Genomic DNA, 18,980 nt, shown 5'->3' on the forward strand with positions numbered 1-18,980 from the left:
GTATATGCATATACATGCATAAATATATGACGTAACTTCCGTTTAAAACGTCATTAAGATGGCAGCCGTTTAGGGTGGTTAGTGTCCATCGCACCATTTGTGGGCGTTTTAGTACGCCAATTTAGTGTGCATCAGAATCAGAATCAGAATCAGAATCCTTTATTTCTCCCGCGAGGGGAAATTCGGTTTAAACAGCAATATACAAACAAATACAAAACACCCAGAAATAAAATAATAAAATGAAAAAAAACTAAATAGAATAAAATATAATTCTGCACCATATTATATATACAACATATTTACAAAAATAACAAGAAGAGGTGCTGTTAAATATTATCTGGCTGTGTTCTTGTTGTGGAGTCTGATGGCAGCAGAGAGGAAGGACCTGCGGTACCTCTCCCTCACACACCTGGAATGGAGCATCCTATCACTGATGGAGCTCCTCAATGCCCTCAGTGTGTGCTGGAGAGGGTAAGATAAGTTCTTCCTCATGGAGGCCAGCTTGCTCTGTATCCTCCTCCCAAACACTTCCTCCACAGGATCCAGGGGGCGCCCTAGGACGTAACCGGCCTTCTTAATAAGGCTGTCCAGTTTAGCCCTATCCTTTGCTGTCATGCTGCTCCCCCAGCAGACCACACCGTTGAAGATGGCAGAGGCCACTACTGAGTCATAGAATGACTTCAGGAGTGGCCCCTGGACACCAAACGACCTCAACCTCTGGAGCAGGTAGAGTCTACTCCGCCCTTTTTTATAAAGAGCAGCAGTGTTATCCACCCAGTCCAGGCGGTTGTTGAGGTGAACACCCAGGAACTTGTAAGACGTGACAATCTCAATGTCCTGACACCGCCGGAAATCCACAATCAACTCCTTAGTTTTGCTGGAGTTGATCTGGAGGTGGTTTTCCAGGCACCAGTCAATGGCGCACTAAATTTCGCATAGTAAGAATTGAGATGCACTAACGTACTAAAAATACTAACTTTAAGTATGCTAGTATGTGATTTGAGACACAGCGTTAGTTTTGGGATTACCAATATATGCCTTTGGTACACTTATGGTAGTCAGCTAAAAAGACAGCTATTTACTCTTTAACTGAGTTTTATTTTTGTCATTCATCTTTTCCACATGCTCTCCCTCAAACTTAAGCTGATCAGGAATCTGCTCGTGTTCAAAACAAACCACTGATATCCATGTAAAGTCAATATGGATGGATGGATGGATGAGTAGAGGGACAGATTGATCGATGGATAGATCGAAGATATTTTTCATATTTCAAAATAAGACTTACAATCCTGCCGCTTTGATCCACAAAAACTCTCCACTGACATTAGACCCACCCGCCCTCCCATCCCCCAACTAGCAACAGACTAGCAACCTTTCAAGTCCCAGTTGCGCTGGTAGTGTTGTCAAGGTCATCAAAGTTGAATTGTTGGTAAAATGCTGAATAATAAACGTTTTGAAAATTGAAATTATGTGTCTGTAAGAAGATCACCAGCTGAAAATTGACCGTCTAGTGATGAGCGTTTACACCCAACGTGTTATGGCAGCACTCGTGCTACTCATGCACGTGTGGTCGTTGGTTTCCAAAACAAATTCTCACCCCGTTTCACATTCATCTGAAGAAGTGGCTTAATCTTATGTTGGCTCTATAGTTCCTAGAAAGTCAAAATGGTAAAGCTGCGACGCAGATTTATCTTTATCGTGGAGGCATGAAAAAATAATTATACGGATGACTCTTCAATCTTGACCGTCTTGTTGCCTGAAACATACTTTCTAGAAAAGATATGTGACTCTGCTGCAACAAACATGTCACATGACCCGCTTTCATCTCATAAGAGTTTATTGCATGCAACCCGTGTTGGGCAAGTAACTTAAAGTAATGCAATACCTTGAGCTGTGGTGTATGGCAACTTTTTCTTATATACAAATTTCCGATGTGAAAGTAGCTAGGGAGGAAGAAAAGTACAACAAATCTTTACTTCCTGTTAAGCCTGAAGGTTTTTCATGTATATGATAAAATTGCTACTGAGATTTAGGACATTAAGGGCATGTGTTACAGATAAAGGAGGTAACTTTGCTTCAAGTGGTTTCAGTGTAAGAAGTCTAAAGAGGAGGAAGACATGAGTAAGTTTTAGAAACCTTGTTTTTTTTGTTTTTGTTTTGTTTGTTTAAGAGCTTTGTGACCCTGGTCAGGAAAAGGGCTAAATAAATACAAATGACTTACTTACTGGTTAGCTGCATGCTACCAACACACTTTGGTTTAATCCAAAGGTATTAATGTCAATGTTTGTCTCATTAAAATAGTCCATAAGACTCATCTTTGTTGCGTCTGTAATTCCACTTTTCCTCTGAAGCTAATCTTTAAATTTAAGACGACACATTACCTGTCTTGTTTGGAATTCTATGACGAGAAAACTGGAAATGTAAAAAGAGTTGTTTATCTTTTAAGGTCATTTCTTTTGCTCTTGTTTATCCCTCCAGTTCATGCCAGAATTAAGGTTGCTATAAACAATACAGAAAACCTCTAGCTCGACTGATTTCATGTGTAATACGACAAAACTGAAACCCACAAGGTTCTTACAGCGGGGGCGCTAGAAACAACAATATGAAATCTTAAGAGATGCTTTAATGAAAGACAGATTAAATGCACGCAAAAAGGAAAGAAAAAGAAGACTTAAATCCCTTACAAATGTGATCTTACCAACATGAAAACAAAATGGATATTCCATGCATAATCGTGCACATTAAGGAAGATTATGAAACAGAAACATTGAAAGTTAAAAGATGAGAAAAAAAAAAAACTTTCAAAAGTTTTCACTAACAAGCCCTGAAGACAAACAGTGTCAAACCTGATGACGAAGGTGTCTGCTGCTCCAACATAAACACACATTTACTCACCTCCTGTCACATCTATATGTATATGTCTGCAGGAAACACCCGTTCAATTATACGCCGCAGTCTTGCAGGAGGCTGCTGGAATAAAAAGAAAGAAAAAAAAAAAGAAAGGAGCAGATGGGACGAGATAATTTACATTTCCTGACAAAGCCATTTCCAAATTAAAATAATTTATTGGAGCTTGAGAACAACACAAACACATTTTTCCACAGATGAAAGACATTTATTAAATAAAAGTTCATTAAAAAGCTTTTTTCTAATACATTGATATGTTAGCGTCGCCATGCATTCGCAAACTCTCGGTGACACTGACACGATACGACACGCTCTGGTGCTCGACAGGAAATCTTTTGTTTGGACTATGGAAGTGTGAAGTGATAACAGTCTTCATTGCATTTGACGAATTGTTCTTCTCTAAGGCAGTATTAAGAAGAAGAATCCTGTTCCCTTGTGATCCAGTGATGGCTTGAATGCAGAGGTTCTGCTCGACAGTACCAGCGCAGTCCGGCTGCTGACGTGCCGATCACAGTAACCGGGTCCGCGGCGTTCACGCTAAGTCTCGTTCAGGAAGTTTGATTCGTTTAGGCGTCGTGCCAAGGGTCGCACACTTCCATGCTATCGTGCCGTCACCATCCACAGACCCAGAGCCACGTTCGCGGCCAGCAGGGCGCTCCCCGCCAGCAGCAGGAAGAAACCAATCAGCTCTCGCTTTTGGCGGTCCGTTACCACGGAAACCAGCGTGGCTTCCAGCAAAGCGTTGAGCATCCACTGACCGTCGAGCGCGAAGCACGGCACCGAGTTGACGACCGCTAACGCGCCGGAGAGAGAAACCACGTATCTGAGGAAGAAGCGGGTTAAGGAAGAGACGCAGCAGCACCATCACAGCAGGCGAACAAGCGACACGAATGGAAAACACGTCACACTCAAGCCCAGAATGACTCTCAACACAATGTACAAGATAAGTAATGACAACAGATTTCTGATCTCTGATGCACTCCCAGCTCCTGATTCAACTTCATTTTAAGAGCTAAAGATGAAAAGAAAGAATCAAATCCATGTTCGAGTGAATTCAAACCTTCCCAGATGGCACCACAATCACAAACGAGTGTTTTTTTCTTAATCTTCCTTGTAAAAAAAGAGGCACTTAAAAGCTTTGAGCTTGTTTTTAGCAGAACCTGACATGCTACACAGACAGAACAATATCTTTCAAGCTCCCAGTGTAGACACTGAAGAAAAGATAAGGGTGTTCTTTTAAATCCCTTTTATCCTTGAAAAAACAAGAGTCCTTTTTTTTTTTTTTAAATCATTTCAATCCGTCTTTCTTGAATATGCCATTTTATTAACTAAACGGAATTAAAGAGTTAAAAAAAAAAATCATATTGTTGTCTGCTGTATTATTTAATAAATACATCAAGTTTTTTTTTTACTGAAAGCATGTTGTGACAGCTGAAAGGTGCTATTTAAATAAAATTATTATCAAGGTAAAATATACCTCTCGATGCTTTTTAATTTGATAATTATTTTAATCTAATGTTTATATGATTATTATTTTTCATGACAAACTTCCCATTAATAATGTCCACTTTTTCATTTCTATTATTAACATGAAAAACCTTACTTTGATAGTATAAATATAGCTTTAAATAAACCTAATTTCTTACATGCAATAAAGGGTCTTAAAATCATGTTTCCTTACTGTATTTACAAGCACATCTTAAAAGAAGCAAAGGAAGAACATGAAGGTGACGTTATAAATGTGACATATCAACATGTTTGCCTCATTACAAAAGGATACTTGCAGAAGGTCTCCAGGAAGACGGGGAGTTCCAGATCGAGGAAACCAAAGCGAGGGACGAAGTCGGTCAAACTCACTGTAGAACAATAGAAGACTCAACATTAAAATCAAATAAGATGCCTCTTGATCACTCAGACCTAGTTTAATAAAACAAACCAATGACGGAGCCGAGGCTCAGAGCAGCTGAGAGGAGCTGCAGCAATCGATCATGTTAACATGCGAGTGGATTATACTCTCAACTATAATTAAATAACACATGTTAGCATTACGGTATAAATGAAATGTACAGAAAAGATAGCCCTACATTTCCGTTCCACTTATATAACTTATGTTAAAATCTCTTCCTAAAGGCAACAATACGCAATATTTCGACATTATTGAAAATGTTTTTTTTCCAACTTTCTGTAATGATGACAACCCACCCATGGAGTCAGTGAGTGTCATGTGACCACCAAACTGCTTTACAGGCGTAGGTCTGAGACAGTGTTAGTTTCAGAAGTACTGAGAGACGATAAGAAGATAAAAGAATAAATTTAGAAACTAAAAGGTCTTATCTTGATTCATGCTATTTCTGGCAAGTGGTACATTACATCTTTCTGCCATGCGGGGTCGCCAGAAACAACACTATGGATCAACAATCACGTTGGTATGTGTCATGTACAGTAAGTAAGTAAGTAGGGAAGTAATGGTTATTTCCAGAATGTTCTTTGTGTGACAGATTCTCACACTCGACACAGAGTTGGTCATCTTTGTTAAAACAGATATTGTGCGTCAGCTGGAATCAGAAACGCATAAAGATTAGATATATCTAGTTCTACTAAAAGTCTTGTGGCATCATCTGAACGCGAGCACGGCTAATATTGAGCTATATATCGTAACATTTAGTCAACCCACTAACAGTGCTAATAACAAAGCGTTTCATTTATTAATGTACTCCACTCTTCACATGGTACTTGAGCTGAATCGGACGGTTCTAACTAAGGTATTGCATGGCAAGATGTTTTGAACAGAATAAAAAAGAACTTTCAAAATTCAATTCTCATCCAGGGATGCATACCAGAATACTGGAGGTGTGGTGGATAACCCACAAACAGCATGTGTGTGCTGGGAGGGTGAGTGACGCGTATGAAGCGGGTCTGGTTCTCTAGTGAGGGCGTGACACAGACGCTGGCAGGTTGAGCGGGAGCAGCACAGTCGGCGTCTGAGTGACACACTTTGGTTCCCGTCACCATCTTACGCACGGGCATGCAGGCGTACTGTAGGAACAAAGAATACAATTTAAGTTGAGTGTGTGTGTGTGTGTGTGTGTGTGTGTGAGGGTGTGAGTCTGTGTGTGTTTGTGAGACCTCTCGATCTCTGCTGCTGTGGCTCTGAGGTTTGACGTAGGAGAAGCAGAGGTCAGTCAGACTGTTGTTGCTGCAACAGTCCAATGTTCCGTCCAAACGCTTAAAGGCTGCAGAGAGGAAGCAAATACAATACAGGAGTCAAGACTTGGGTTGACCTTCATGGAGTTCATCTCGCAGACGGATCTAGGAAACATGCTTTGTTGACGGAGGCCTCCACACCCACCTCTTCCATGAGCCCAGCTCGGCTGCAGGCTGGCGACAGGGACACAGTATCCAGACTGGGGGCTGTGCGAGAGGTGAGACAAGCAGCTGGTCCAGTCCTCCACTCCTCTGACCGGACAGTTCTCCAGCCCCGTCACCAGATCTCCCGCCGAGAGACCCCGGGGGCCATCGGCAGCTGAGCCCTGAGACGATCAGAAGGTCGTGAAGGTCAAGCCTCCCTTTGATTCAACATCAACAATTTATGTGGAAGCATCACCATCTACTTGACTCACGGTCTTAACATGACTTCATAGAGAACTTGTATAACCAGACAGTCAAGACAAAAAAAGCATTAAGTCCCAGCTCATATGCTAAACACACCAGAGGCCTCATGTTGTAAGAATGGCCAGGACTTCCTACTAAAAACAAGCTTAGACTCGAAACCAGAACACGAAGCACCATTTAAACATGTTAATCATATTTCAATGAGCCAGAAGCTGGGATTCCCTCCTGCATGATTAAAAAATGTATTTAGTTGCTACTTGACCAATCACAGCAGAGTGACGAGATTTTGTCTAAAGAAAACAAAGCATTTTCAGTGGGCGGGGCTTAAGCTCATTTTCTAATCTAAATATTCCAATGAAAAGAGAGTTTTGTACAAACAGACACATACTGATCAATAGATGTCCGAGATCAATTTAAGATCAAGTTCAACAAGAATAAACCTGCAGTCAGTAACTGTTTAGTAAAGTCAGTAAAGTGTTAAATCCTAGAAATCAAAGTTGGAAGATGTGATAGAATGTGGGGCGCACATGCATAACACACACACACACTCATATATTTATAGAATAACATTTATATAACAATAATGTAATATCTAACGGAGGCGGTCGCTTTTTCTTTCCCTCCTGAGCTATTTTTTTTTAGGAATAATTGCTGTATTGCTGTGTCTAATTGGAAAAAAAAAAAGAAATTTCAATAAAGTTCTACCTAACCTAACCTACTTAATACTTACTTACTTTATATTTCATCCTAAATCTAAATCAACTATGGAGCTGGTCAGCTGGTCTCTCAATGCAATGGATAAAAGGTTTTCAACCAAAAGAGCTGGCAATGGGCCACATGGATACATGATTCCTGGGGAAAGTGGAAGATCTTGTGTCTGTCAGTTCTTTCCGTGGAGATCGTTGAAGACGTCTACCTATTTGGATTTATGATAACTGAATTTCTGTTTATTGGAGCAGGTGGACATCTAGTGTATCTCAAAGTTCGACTAGTGATCTCGAATGAAGTACAGTGTGGTGTCATGTGACTCTGACTGAAGTGCTGACGGAACATGGTTGGAAAAGTTGTTCTCGCTCAGAGGGGTCGGCTGGCTGCGGTTTATGACCTCGTCCGCTCATCAGGTACCATCTTGGAGAGAATGTCCGCTCGGCTTGAAGCATAATTCGGCTTTTTGGATTGACAGAGAGGTCAAAGTCTGTGGAAAATTCCAACTTGTTCCCAAACAAAGTCTTATCTCAATCCTAACTCCCCCAGTCTGGCCTTGGAGACCAGTTTATCCACAATTCTCCTTTGGAGACACGTCGACTGATGCTCCACTAACATCCTCCCTAACCCCCCCTCGGACTCTAAATTCCTCTCTAGACCAGCTCCCAAGGCCGCTTCCCACCTGCAGGCAGAGACTGGGACATTCTGGCAGAAATTGGGAGACACGTGTCTCCTACAATTCACCGCCTATACGTTTATCAAAACAAACTGATGAACTGACCTGAATCACGTCGGTGACCAGCGCTCCGGCACCAGTGGTGTACATGGGAAACAGGAAGACGGGCAACAGGAAGAGGAAGGCCAACGCTGCCACGCACAGGACAAAGTTGTGCCAAACACCTGAGAGCAGAAAATGGAAAACAAATTAACTTTTCAATGAAAAACATCCAATCATTTCTTTTTATAAACCCAATGGTGACTTTTGCACAATGAGCATTCACGATGCAAGTTAGAAATGAACCTTGAAAAAACTCACGGCAAACATTGTGGGATTTTTATTTCAGAGAGAAGGTTGAAATAAAGCTGATGGAACCTGAATGTATTCCTGGAGAATCAACAGTCCAGTCACTGGTTGGACATAATTGCCATGTGGCAATAAAGACAACAAGCAAACCTTTTATATCCACACTGAACAGCAGCAAATGATAATCTGGTTACATGATGGATGTGCAACAACCTACTATGTGCTTCGTAGATAAATAAACATGCCGAGACATGAGTCTCTGAAATTCAAGTATTTCGACTTCCTGCCACTATACCTGGGATAAGTCACTTTAAAGTGGGGATGCTAGCTCTCTGGCTCCCTCTACTGGCTGTGTCACCAGAGCCGACAAGAAAGAGTGAAACGTGTTCTATTTTTTTGAATACCAAATAGGAATCTCACCGGCACAGAAAATTCGGAGCTGCTGAGTCGGGGATATAATGTTGAGGTGTGTGGTGAAGAGGTCAACGAAGGCTCCGGGGTACATGACGAAAACGAACATCCCAAAGCCGTTCACCCGGACTTGTTCCCTGAGAGAAGAAGATCAGTGCAGTCAGTTTCAACAATTGAAGCTTATTTTTAGACTCGGAGCATCTCGATTTATAAATATCTCTTCACGTGACTTATTGTTTCTTCTTTACCTCAGGGCCGCCACAGCGTGACCCAGCTCATGTATGACCCCGCTGAGCAGGAGAGCCACAAAGAAGTATCCCAGCTGACTGGTGGGGAGGTTCACCCCAGGAACCTGGAACGAAAGACAGTCAGGAGATGAATATGGAAATCCTCTCCAGCTCTTAGCTTTAGATTAATTTAAGTCGTCATTGTCCTTTGTTTTTTTTATGATTTATTTAATTGTATTGTTAAATTTAAGATATATTTGAGTTACCATTTTATTTTTTGCCTTAATTGTAACTGACAAATTAATAATAAGTCAGGTAAAATATACTACCTCTCTTTACAACTGTCATATTCATTAACATGTGTATGTTATGTTTTTTATTTTGACTTCCTGATGTGACGTCTTCTTTTTCACATGAATTCACCGACATTAAGACTCATTTATATTGACAGTGATTTAATCAAATTAAAAAAAAAGAAGACACAATGGGATAAAATAAAAATAGCTTTTTTGGTACCTAATATTGCAAAATTTGTGAAATTATATATATATTTTATATTAGAAATCGTTTTCTACGATATGACACTTTTTTGGGACTAAAGCAATCAATTCTCAGGCAAGGTAGATTTGTCTTCCTTCTTACTTAAATAACTGTATTCCACCTTTTTGCTCTACATGTTAATATAAGTTACACCAACAATTACACAGGTTTCCACTTTGTAACATGAGAGATTAACAAAGAATGACTATTCACGATTGTAAACAGATACTATTGTTCCGAACAGTGCTGGTGGCAAAGCAGTAGGGTGGCTGGAGAAAAATAACCACAATCTAAAACAGTGATTGACAAATTCAGGCCATCTCTTTATAGTTCCTCTGAAAGATTTTGTTTTCTTTTGGCATCGAGTTATTTATTTAGGCTGTCGTCTTGTCCTTGGTACGTGCAGCATCTTTACTTGCATAATAAGCATTTCTCTGTGTGTGCGTGACAAATTGAATACTTAAAACAAGTGATACTATTTTTGCGTAGTCTTGTTTAACCCCTAATAATCCCAGGATTAAAAGAACGTGGAACAGTAGCAGCATCAAGTCTGGAAAATATGGCTTTAATGAATAATCTTTTGAAATGGTCCTCGACAAGCCGTTATTACATACCACAACCTGCAGGGTCTGCTGTCCACCTATACGAGGATTGTCACTGGTCATCTGGGCGATGGTCTGCTGTAGCGTCTTAACAAGCAGCACCACGGACCCCACCATCGACACCAGACCAAACACCAGGCCACTGTTGAACCTGATGATTAAGATGACTTTTTTAAGATAGGGTAGCTTTGTACATGCTTTATCATGATGAATACGTATCTTAGAATGATTTTCTTTACATCGTAGATTGATTATTTTTTACATGAAGTCTGCATCATCTCTCACCAGATGTAGAGCGCTCGTGGGTTGATGCGGGCACAGTAAGCAAACAGCCGGTTGAACATTGTCGTCTGCCACCTCACATGGAACGGAGACAGCATCAGCCCCCGAGATGCCAGCCATGACTCGTAGCTGATCCGGCGTGACACGGAAGACTGGAAGAGACGAGCGGGAAAGGTGAAGAGGGTGAACTCTACATGCACAAGGGCTATTTTCACAGAAAGCTAATAAGCATTAACAACATTTTTAGGCCGTTGTGTTTTTGGCTGCAGTTTTGAAAATGGCAAGTTCAAAGTTTTTAGCTTCTAAGGACTAAACAGTAACATCTACAAAAATAATCATCTACTTAAACTTATAGATAGTCTTTGACAAAAACCTAATTTTATCCCGAGTTGGTCCATTCATTTTTTTTTTATTGAAACATGTCTGACTCAGCAAAATTGATTTATCTTATCTCAAACATTCAGATTTTGATTAATTACTTTGGAGGTAACCAAATATTTTTTAACAATACATTTAAGAATTATATTTAGATCATAGGTATTAGAATCAAAAGATTATCAATGTTGCCTTTTCCCCCATGAAATGTTTTGCAGGTGACTAATTTTAATCAATTGGTAAGCATTTTGAATAGGATTTTATTGTTCTGGGAATAATATGCAGAAGAAATGTCTTTTTTAATTAGATTATTGCTCAATTAAGTTTTATCCCAGTGATCCTGAGGTGGGCGAAAATGAATCTCACTTTTACTTTTTACTTCTGGATTGCTATACTTTCAAGGTAGATGTCCATTTTTTAACCCATGTGGAATCTCAGGGTCAAGGGACATTTGTTTTCAGGACTTTAGGTCACCCTGACTCTGAGATACCACAAGGGTTAATGTTGTACAGCTTTTTAATTATCGCCCGTAAGTGTATTGAACTGATTAAGAAACTCAAATTTAATAAAAGAAGTTAAGGAAAATACATTTTGTTTAATCATTTTGTTTAATATGATGCTAAATACATCTGTATTAAATATTTGGAAACTGCTGAATTCTTCATTCTACATCAATGATTGTTAACTTTTGTGTTATCACATGTGGATGAAGATAGAGAGGAGAAACCGTGAACATTGATGTTTGCTAATGATATAGTGATTTGTAGTGAGAGGAGGCAGGTGGAGGAGAGGCTGGAAAGTGGAATGAAAGTAGGCAGTGGGAAGAGTTATGGATGCGAGGAGATGGAAGGAGGAGAACTGGGACAAGGTAGGACGATCAGGGTAGATACAAATACATGTTTATAGAGGAAGATCAACTTTCAGGCTGGGTTAAAACAAATATGAAAGTTCAATGTTCATATCCGAATTCTAATGTGTACTTAACTCAGGGTTTGTTTTTTGATCTTCTTTACTAGAAACCAGTAAACGTCAATAACACAATATACATAGTGTGATAGTGATTTTCAAACTCATAATGAAAAAGATTTGAGTTTCTGAGTCTGTGACGTCATTAAGAAGCACCACACCAGCATGGAAACAACACCCAGTGCAGCCTTGACTCAAGACAGCAGCTGCTCGCTCGTTCCATAAAGGTAAACAATCCTTGGTTCAATTGTTGCTGGCTTGAACAACAAACGCGACACTCACCCTGAGCAGCGTGTCCGCCAGGTACACGGCACACCAGCCCGCCATCACACACACCAGCAGCGGCACCGGGATCATGGTGCGACAGTCACGACCAACACAGCCACGCCGACTACCTGCTGTCTCCCTGCCTCTGTGCCAGCCTCCGCTGCCCGCTGCTGGACATGATGCAGACCAAACACCAACAGCAGATTCAATATGTCCCGGAGACAGAATGACAAAGACTCCTCATCCGAGCTGTCAACATTCGTTTCCTCCCAACTCTTCTTCTGCTCTGTCGACGATCACAGACAGTTTCTCCATGCTGACCCCTAGCGGTTATCTCAGGTATTCACAAGAACACAGAAATTGTAATGTGGCCCAGCTCTTAAATAACGTTTACCTTTAGGCGCCAGGAAAGTCAAAATGCTTTTCAAAATTGTTTGAAACCAATCGCCCTTATATTTAGATGAAGAATAGATAAATGATCAGACTGATACTAAAAAGTCCAAGTAACTCAAAAATCTACTGAAATGGATCCCCCTTCTGTGAAGCATGCGTGAAGGGAACAGCTGTTTAAAAATCCCACTAGTTTGGACATTCGCTCAGAATAAAAGTTGCAGCTGATCCAAGACATTAGTTTGGGCCATATCTAATGATTGTTTAAAACAAATGTAGGTTTCCACCCAGTTATTCTATTTCTGATCATCTACAATTGACAAGTTGAAGATGCTGTTGAAGATGCTAAATAATAAAATATCATAAGGTTTCAATTGATAAAAATTAAAACAGTTTAGCCATGACTCTAGATTCTTCAAGAAGATTTAGACTATTATGCCACAAAAAAAAGCCATAACAATTCATTGTAAACTTTAGAGAAATTCATAATTTAATCACAGCTTGGTCATATAAACATTGTCAAAGAAGAAAGGTTAATGCTGTAAGTGGCATGGAGGTCAGGACATTAATTGTATTAATCCTATGACATTCAAATTTCACTCTTGTCATTTTATGAAACTTGCACACTGAGAGAAGCATTGAAGAGTCTAAATGCAGAGCAGGCGCTGGCGTACCACACAGAGGTGGATGAGATGAGGATGGCCGTGTAGAACCGAACCAGCAACTCTGTCGGCAGACGGTGTTTCTTCAGCTGCTGCAGGAGGAACATCCCCTGCTGGATGAGGGAGCCGATGGTCTGCTCACACTTGAGGTCCTTAGTGATGGTGGTGCCCAGTAAGGGGATGGAGTCCACAATGGAGAAGTGGGTGGGGGGATTCAGCATGGGTGAGGGTCGATGGTGGGGTACATTACAGTTGGTACATTGTTGGCCTTTGCCAAAAATAACCTACACATACACCAGATGGATGTGTTAACTACATTCCTAAATGTGCACCTTTAAGAGGAAATCTACATGGAGCAACCAGAGGGATGTGTTAAACCTTGGCAGGGAACATTCTAGTGTTTAAACTGAACAGGTCAATACAGTATATGGACTGAAGCAAAACCATTGAAAACTAAGGTTTGATTATCTTAGGAAAGAGTGGGGACTTGACTTGGCCCTGTTTAAGCAGGCTTACAAGGGTTACCACTGTTTAATGATATACTGTATATGTTAAAACTGTAAGCAAGGAGTAAAAAAAAAGTTTGAGTTGAAAGGATTTATTATGTTGATATTATTAAAAGATAATTGTTTAAAAAATATATATTATTCCTTACTTTAGTACTTTTATGCCGGTGTAAAATTAAGTGGGGGTTTTAAACAGTAACTAGAAAATGTGCATTTCCAGAAGAAAATGCAGTGTGAATGCTGACTCTGCTGAATCTGGAAACATCCCATAATAGGATTGTATCTAGTACTTGACTAAGTGAGTTGATAAAAGTTGAAGTTTCTAGGTGTGAGTAGATGAATCTACCTGAAGGTCAAAGTTGAAGGAGTTGAAACATGAGTTGAAGAGTTTCCACATTCAAGTGAATGAGGGAAAAAGGGTAGAAAAGAGGAATAGAAGAAAGAGTTGAAGACATAAAAGAAAGCTAGAACATAGCCCGCATTTCGGGAAAGAGCAGAATTGATAAAAGTTTCAATGGTTAATTTGGACAAACTTGTAGGAGATGCAGCACAAATAAAATTAGTATTCAAAGTAAAAATGAGTGGAAACAGTTGAAATGATGGCATAAAGGAAAAAGACTGATGTGAAAACATCGAAATAAAGTGAAAAAGGTTGTGAAGAAGAAAAAGAAAAGAAAGAAGAATAAAAAGAAGTAGAAGAAGTAGTAGTAGAATTAGAAGCATTATAATTAGAAAAGATAGTAGTAGAAACAGTGTTTTTTAAATAAGTAGTATGACGGAACATCTTGATGAAGGTTATGAAGAGGATGATGTCGATGATCATCATGTAGATGATGATGATGTTGAAGATAATAGTGATGACGATGATGATAAAGATTATGAAAATGATGATAAACATGATGAGAATGAAGATGTAGAAGATGAAGAAAAATGTTGTTAAATTGATTTTACTATAAGTAGTTAATCTAGGTCAGGGGTCTACAAACTTTTTTTCTTTTTAATGAGAGCCACTTTCAAACAATAAAGCAAGATATTCTGCGAGCAGGTCATTTGACAGCTAACTTTGATAAATAATTATTCAAAGTTTATATGGACATTTTACAATTTTAATCTTTATACATGTATTCAATTCAATTAATCTTGTCTTTATTACATTTAAAATATAGTAGTTTATATAGCAGCTCACAAATGCTGGTCAAATCCAATACTCTAAACATGAACAATAAGATAGTAGGATGGTACCAAGAACCCAAACCGATGAGTCCAAGAGAGGACCAATTCAGTTCAAGGCACAGGCTCAATAGAAAAATATTACGATCAGGATTCAGTCAGGAAAATATCGGAATATCTCACTGGGTGCACCTCGGTCACCAGTGAGACAACGACCAACAGAAAGAGCAGAGACAGAGGGACACAAGGTAGATGATGGTTTATTAGATAGAGGGGGTGACGATAGGATAGACAGGGAGAGGCTTCTCAGATAGGAACAAGAGAGGAGAGCTGGTAAGCAGCTGGGCACCTGCAACACAAAAACAGAGACATTTCCAAACAATGACGCCCTCTACAGGCTGCCTCTATGGTTGCTCTTTCCACTTGCTGAAAAATAGGCCAGTGGCCACTTATAGTTAAGTTTAGCTCATAGCCACTTAAAGTGCTTTTCTTTTGCAATACATACCCTTGAACATGGTTATTCATTACTTTGGCCAATAGTTATGTTAGTTATGTTACTGGAAGTGTACATTTGTTTGAAGTACGTCTATCCAACTAATACAAATTCCTGTTTGTAGTTTCTTACATAACTACCAGACTACCATGTGCTGCAACATAAAGAGAGTGGCGTTGGCCTTGTGGCGTACAGGAGACCTCAGCTCATCAAGAATAACCATCATTTATGTATATTATTTTGAAACTAGTACACACACTCACAGTTGATATGTTACAGATACATGATGTATTAAACACAGTGTTTAAGTTTGCCCTGTGCGTACCTGCACTTCTGGATGAGAGTGAGTTCACTGTGGGATTCTCTGTCCTGCTGAGAACGAAGGAAGCAGTATCGAGGTGCTTTCCACCAACTGTAAGAGGAAAAAAGGTAACATTGTAACATCATTAATACAGTCTGGCTAGATTTTTGTTAGTAATAACATGAACTTGACCCAGTTTTCTATGAAGGACGACAAATGACATAATTATGAATAAATAAAGGTAATAAATAACAAAATTAATTAATACACAAATGACTTCTGATTTTATTTTTGTCGAAGAATTACGCTTTTCTGTGCGTGTGTATATATATATATTTACACACACATTTCACTATAAACCTGTTTCAGTTGGTTTTGTATAAATATTCTGATTTTTAACAAAATACAATGCAAGATATCTCTTCAAGTTTAACACATCGCACAATTCCTCATTCTTCAGAATAAACTCTCTGTTGTCAATTATGTAAAAATGTAAACAATGTTTAAACAAAATGAAAAAAACTGAGAGTTAGCCTATTTTTTTTAAATGTTTAGTTATTCCTATTTCTTTTTGTGGCTAATGCCAAAATATATCAATTTCTGCATCCCAATGAGATTTTTTAAATATCACGTAAACTGACAATAACTAGTGGGGGATTGAACCGGACAATCAAAAATGATTATATATATTTTAATAATTATATATATATATATAATTATTGTTTTTATCAAATGTTTGCATTTAATTATTTAATTTGTGACATTATAAATATACATTTCTCTAAAATTAGACATTTAAATGCTTTAATATTTACAGGATAAAAGTCTACATCCTCTAGAAGACATCTGAGGTAGTCATTGATTGGAACTTGGGATATTTATTGATTTATAATCTATCAAACCTGTCGTATTTGACAATCATAAATGAACCCTATTAAAAAGGTTTTCATCTCCATCTGTTTTAAAGAATCCGTAATTATGTCACAAAATAAGAACCAACAATGAATGACTTTAAACAGCACCGAGTATGACCATGAAGGATTAGAAACCATCAGACGCTTCCGCGATCACGGTCAAACTATCCGACGCTAAATTTAGAGTGCGCTAAATAGCAGAAGATTACGGTAGCAATGAACTGGCTTGAAAGAAACGAGATCACAAGTCGATCGAGTAATATAACGAATCCTTTATTCAGCTTTTATGCGAATTAAAACGTTTTTCTCTCGTGTTAAATCAATATTCACTAAATGTAGAATATAGTGATAGTGATATAGAGTGAATAGATGACATTTTAATTCAATCGATTGTTTAATATTGATTTGTAAAAATAAACACCTGGTCATCATAGATGAAAATTGTACAGTATGAAATAATATAAATTTAACCTTTTTTTTTTTATATTACATTGTTATTTCATTGCTGTTTAAAGTTGAGGTTAAAATTAAAACTACAGTAAATGTCTCCTCCGTATGATAGATGAAAACGTTATCTTATAATAATACATAGTTATTCTTGCAGAGGTTGCACATTTTTATTTTATTGCTTTTTAAAGTTGACATGTATTTAATATGTATTGAAATGTATATATTTACAACATTTACAACATTTACAAGAGGTTAACATTTTTTTTTTTTTTTAATGTTTCCAAATTCATGCATATGATAGATAAAACCTTCATTTTTAATAATATATACTTATTATTTAAAGGTTTGCATTTTTTCTTTTAATTGCTGTTAAAAGGTGAAATATGAACATTACACTGTACGTTTGGGAATATTACCGTAAAGTTTAGCGAGGAGGGGCACTCAAGTTTTAAGTGCGGCTCATTTGACCGGAGAAACTCGAACTCGTGATAGCTTTGACCAGTGTTTCTAACACAAGTTACCATCAGGTGTGTCGTGATTGCGTCAGACTCCAGTCTCCCGCTATGAAGTGATGCCTTCAAATTTAGTCGGATTTTTTTTTAAAATTTATACCATAATTGTATTTTGAGAAAATGGGCGATGGGAGTGGTCTAAATGACTTATTTTGTATCCACAACGGGTTTATTTCTGGTCTTGATAAAGAACTGAAATTTATTTTGGTATGAATGTAAGACAATTGGACCGTCCCCCGTCCCCCAAAATGTACACGGTGAAGGAATATATTGTCAGATTTCTCCCTAACGTCAGCAAACACATCACGCGTCTAAATTGCACTCTGCCAGACACACCTGGATGCTAATGGTGTGGCTCCTTGAAGAGACAAGGTGAGGTTTTCTGTTCTTCTTAAACTTTAAAATAAAAATGTTCCTTAATGTATTAATCTTTTTGCTGTAGTCGCCGCAAAGTACATACATCATATGTTGTCGTATGTGATATACATTCCATGTTTTTTGGTGTTTAACACTGACTTACACTGGCCATACAGTGGCCATTTTGATGAAAAAGCAATTTATAATATACATATATTTAATGTCATATATATAATATATACACGCACACAGATAGTAAGTTAATAAATATAAATGTGTCATTATTAATCCACATATTGTAGCATTATTGGCTCTAAATACATTTTTCTGTTTCATTTTTATTTCAGAATGGCTTTAGACATGACTTTAAGAGAAGTTCTGGACTTAGATCCCATCAACCCCTTCGACCGGCCTCCTCCAATCAAAATATTTATTGTAGCAATAGAGCCCCAGGAGAAAGTCCTAACTTGGAAACTCATCGACTACGTTTTAACTCCTGGGGAAACAAAATCCAACCTGGTGGCTGCAGTCACTGACGGGGAGTCGGTGACGAAAATCACCCTGTTTGAAAAGCAGGCGGGCATGGTGGAAGTAGGGGGGTCGTACTACATTAAGGGTTACACCCTTCAACACGAAAGCCCCCCCTACCGGATTTGGACAAATTCCAGAACTTTGTTTTTTAGAACGTCACCTTTGGTGGTGTCCCTTCGAGTGGAAGAGAAAGCCAAGGCTCTGCTCCACCCTGCTGCAGCTCCAGTGACTCTGGAGGGGTCGCGCCATACTAGGGGGCTATTGACGGTGGAAGGACAAGTGGTTGGGGTTTGTTTCTCCTTGTCGACGTTAACTGACAGGACGGTAGATTTTTGTATACACACGTTTTTTTACAGAGTTCTAATCCCTCATCAGCCAACTAAAGTTTTTAGGATGGTTACATTTTTCTTTTTGCTTGTTGGCAATTTTTGGTTCCATTAAAAACACTCAAATCCTCACTGTTTATTTGTTTTAAAAAGTGTTTTATTGATAATATTGGTCTGGAATAGTTTGTAAATGAAGGCTCGGACCAATAATCAATTGTTAGTGGGCTTAAAATACACAGAAATTGACAACAGGCAAAAAGAAAAATGTACTGTAATTGTCCTGAAATCAGTTCGTTCAGAGGGATTAGAGCTTTTCCCCCCCAAAAAAACTTGTTACTTGAACCAATCCCAAACTGAAAAAGTGCAGTTATGTGGTGTCTTGCTAATACACTAATATACAAATCTTTTTATTTAGGTCAGTGTTGCGCAGATGGTGGAGTCCAACAAGAA

The 18,980-nt window shown here is 38.7% G+C and overlaps 1 protein-coding gene across 1 annotated transcript; it reads right to left on the bottom strand.

The window, feature by feature from the left end:
• Positions 1-3,045: 3,045 nt before the first annotated feature.
• On the bottom strand, positions 3,046-12,056 carry mbtps2 (membrane-bound transcription factor peptidase, site 2). Its single transcript, XM_087789403.1, has 11 exons — positions 11,934-12,056; positions 10,314-10,462; positions 10,041-10,179; positions 8,908-9,011; positions 8,669-8,796; positions 8,006-8,124; positions 6,257-6,437; positions 6,034-6,140; positions 5,745-5,943; positions 4,688-4,763; positions 3,046-3,730 (listed from the first exon to the last, which is right to left on the bottom strand). Exons 1-11 carry the CDS (start codon positions 12,006-12,008, stop codon positions 3,508-3,510), a joined length of 1,500 nt encoding a protein of 499 aa, XP_087645529.1. The 5' UTR covers positions 12,009-12,056; the 3' UTR covers positions 3,046-3,507.
• Positions 12,057-18,980: the final 6,924 nt, after the last annotated feature.

Source organism: Callionymus lyra, chromosome 4 (genome assembly GCF_982586985.1).
Source record: "Callionymus lyra chromosome 4, fCalLyr1.hap1.1, whole genome shotgun sequence".
NCBI classification, from domain to species: domain Eukaryota; kingdom Metazoa; phylum Chordata; class Actinopteri; order Syngnathiformes; family Callionymidae; genus Callionymus; species Callionymus lyra.

Excerpts from the sequence above, each read along its gene's own strand:
- mbtps2 (XM_087789403.1), bottom strand. The coding sequence starts at position 12,008 with ATGATCCCGGTGCCGCTGCTGGTGTGTGTGATGGCGGGCTGGTGTGCC. Across the intron at positions 6,438-8,005 it reads TGGTCACCGACGTGATTCAG|GGCTCAGCTGCCGATGGCCC; the intron begins GTCAGTTCATCA and ends TGATCGTCTCAG. Across the intron at positions 4,764-5,744 it reads ACCACACCTCCAGTATTCTG|TGAGTTTGACCGACTTCGTC; the intron begins GTATGCATCCCT and ends ATTGTTCTACAG.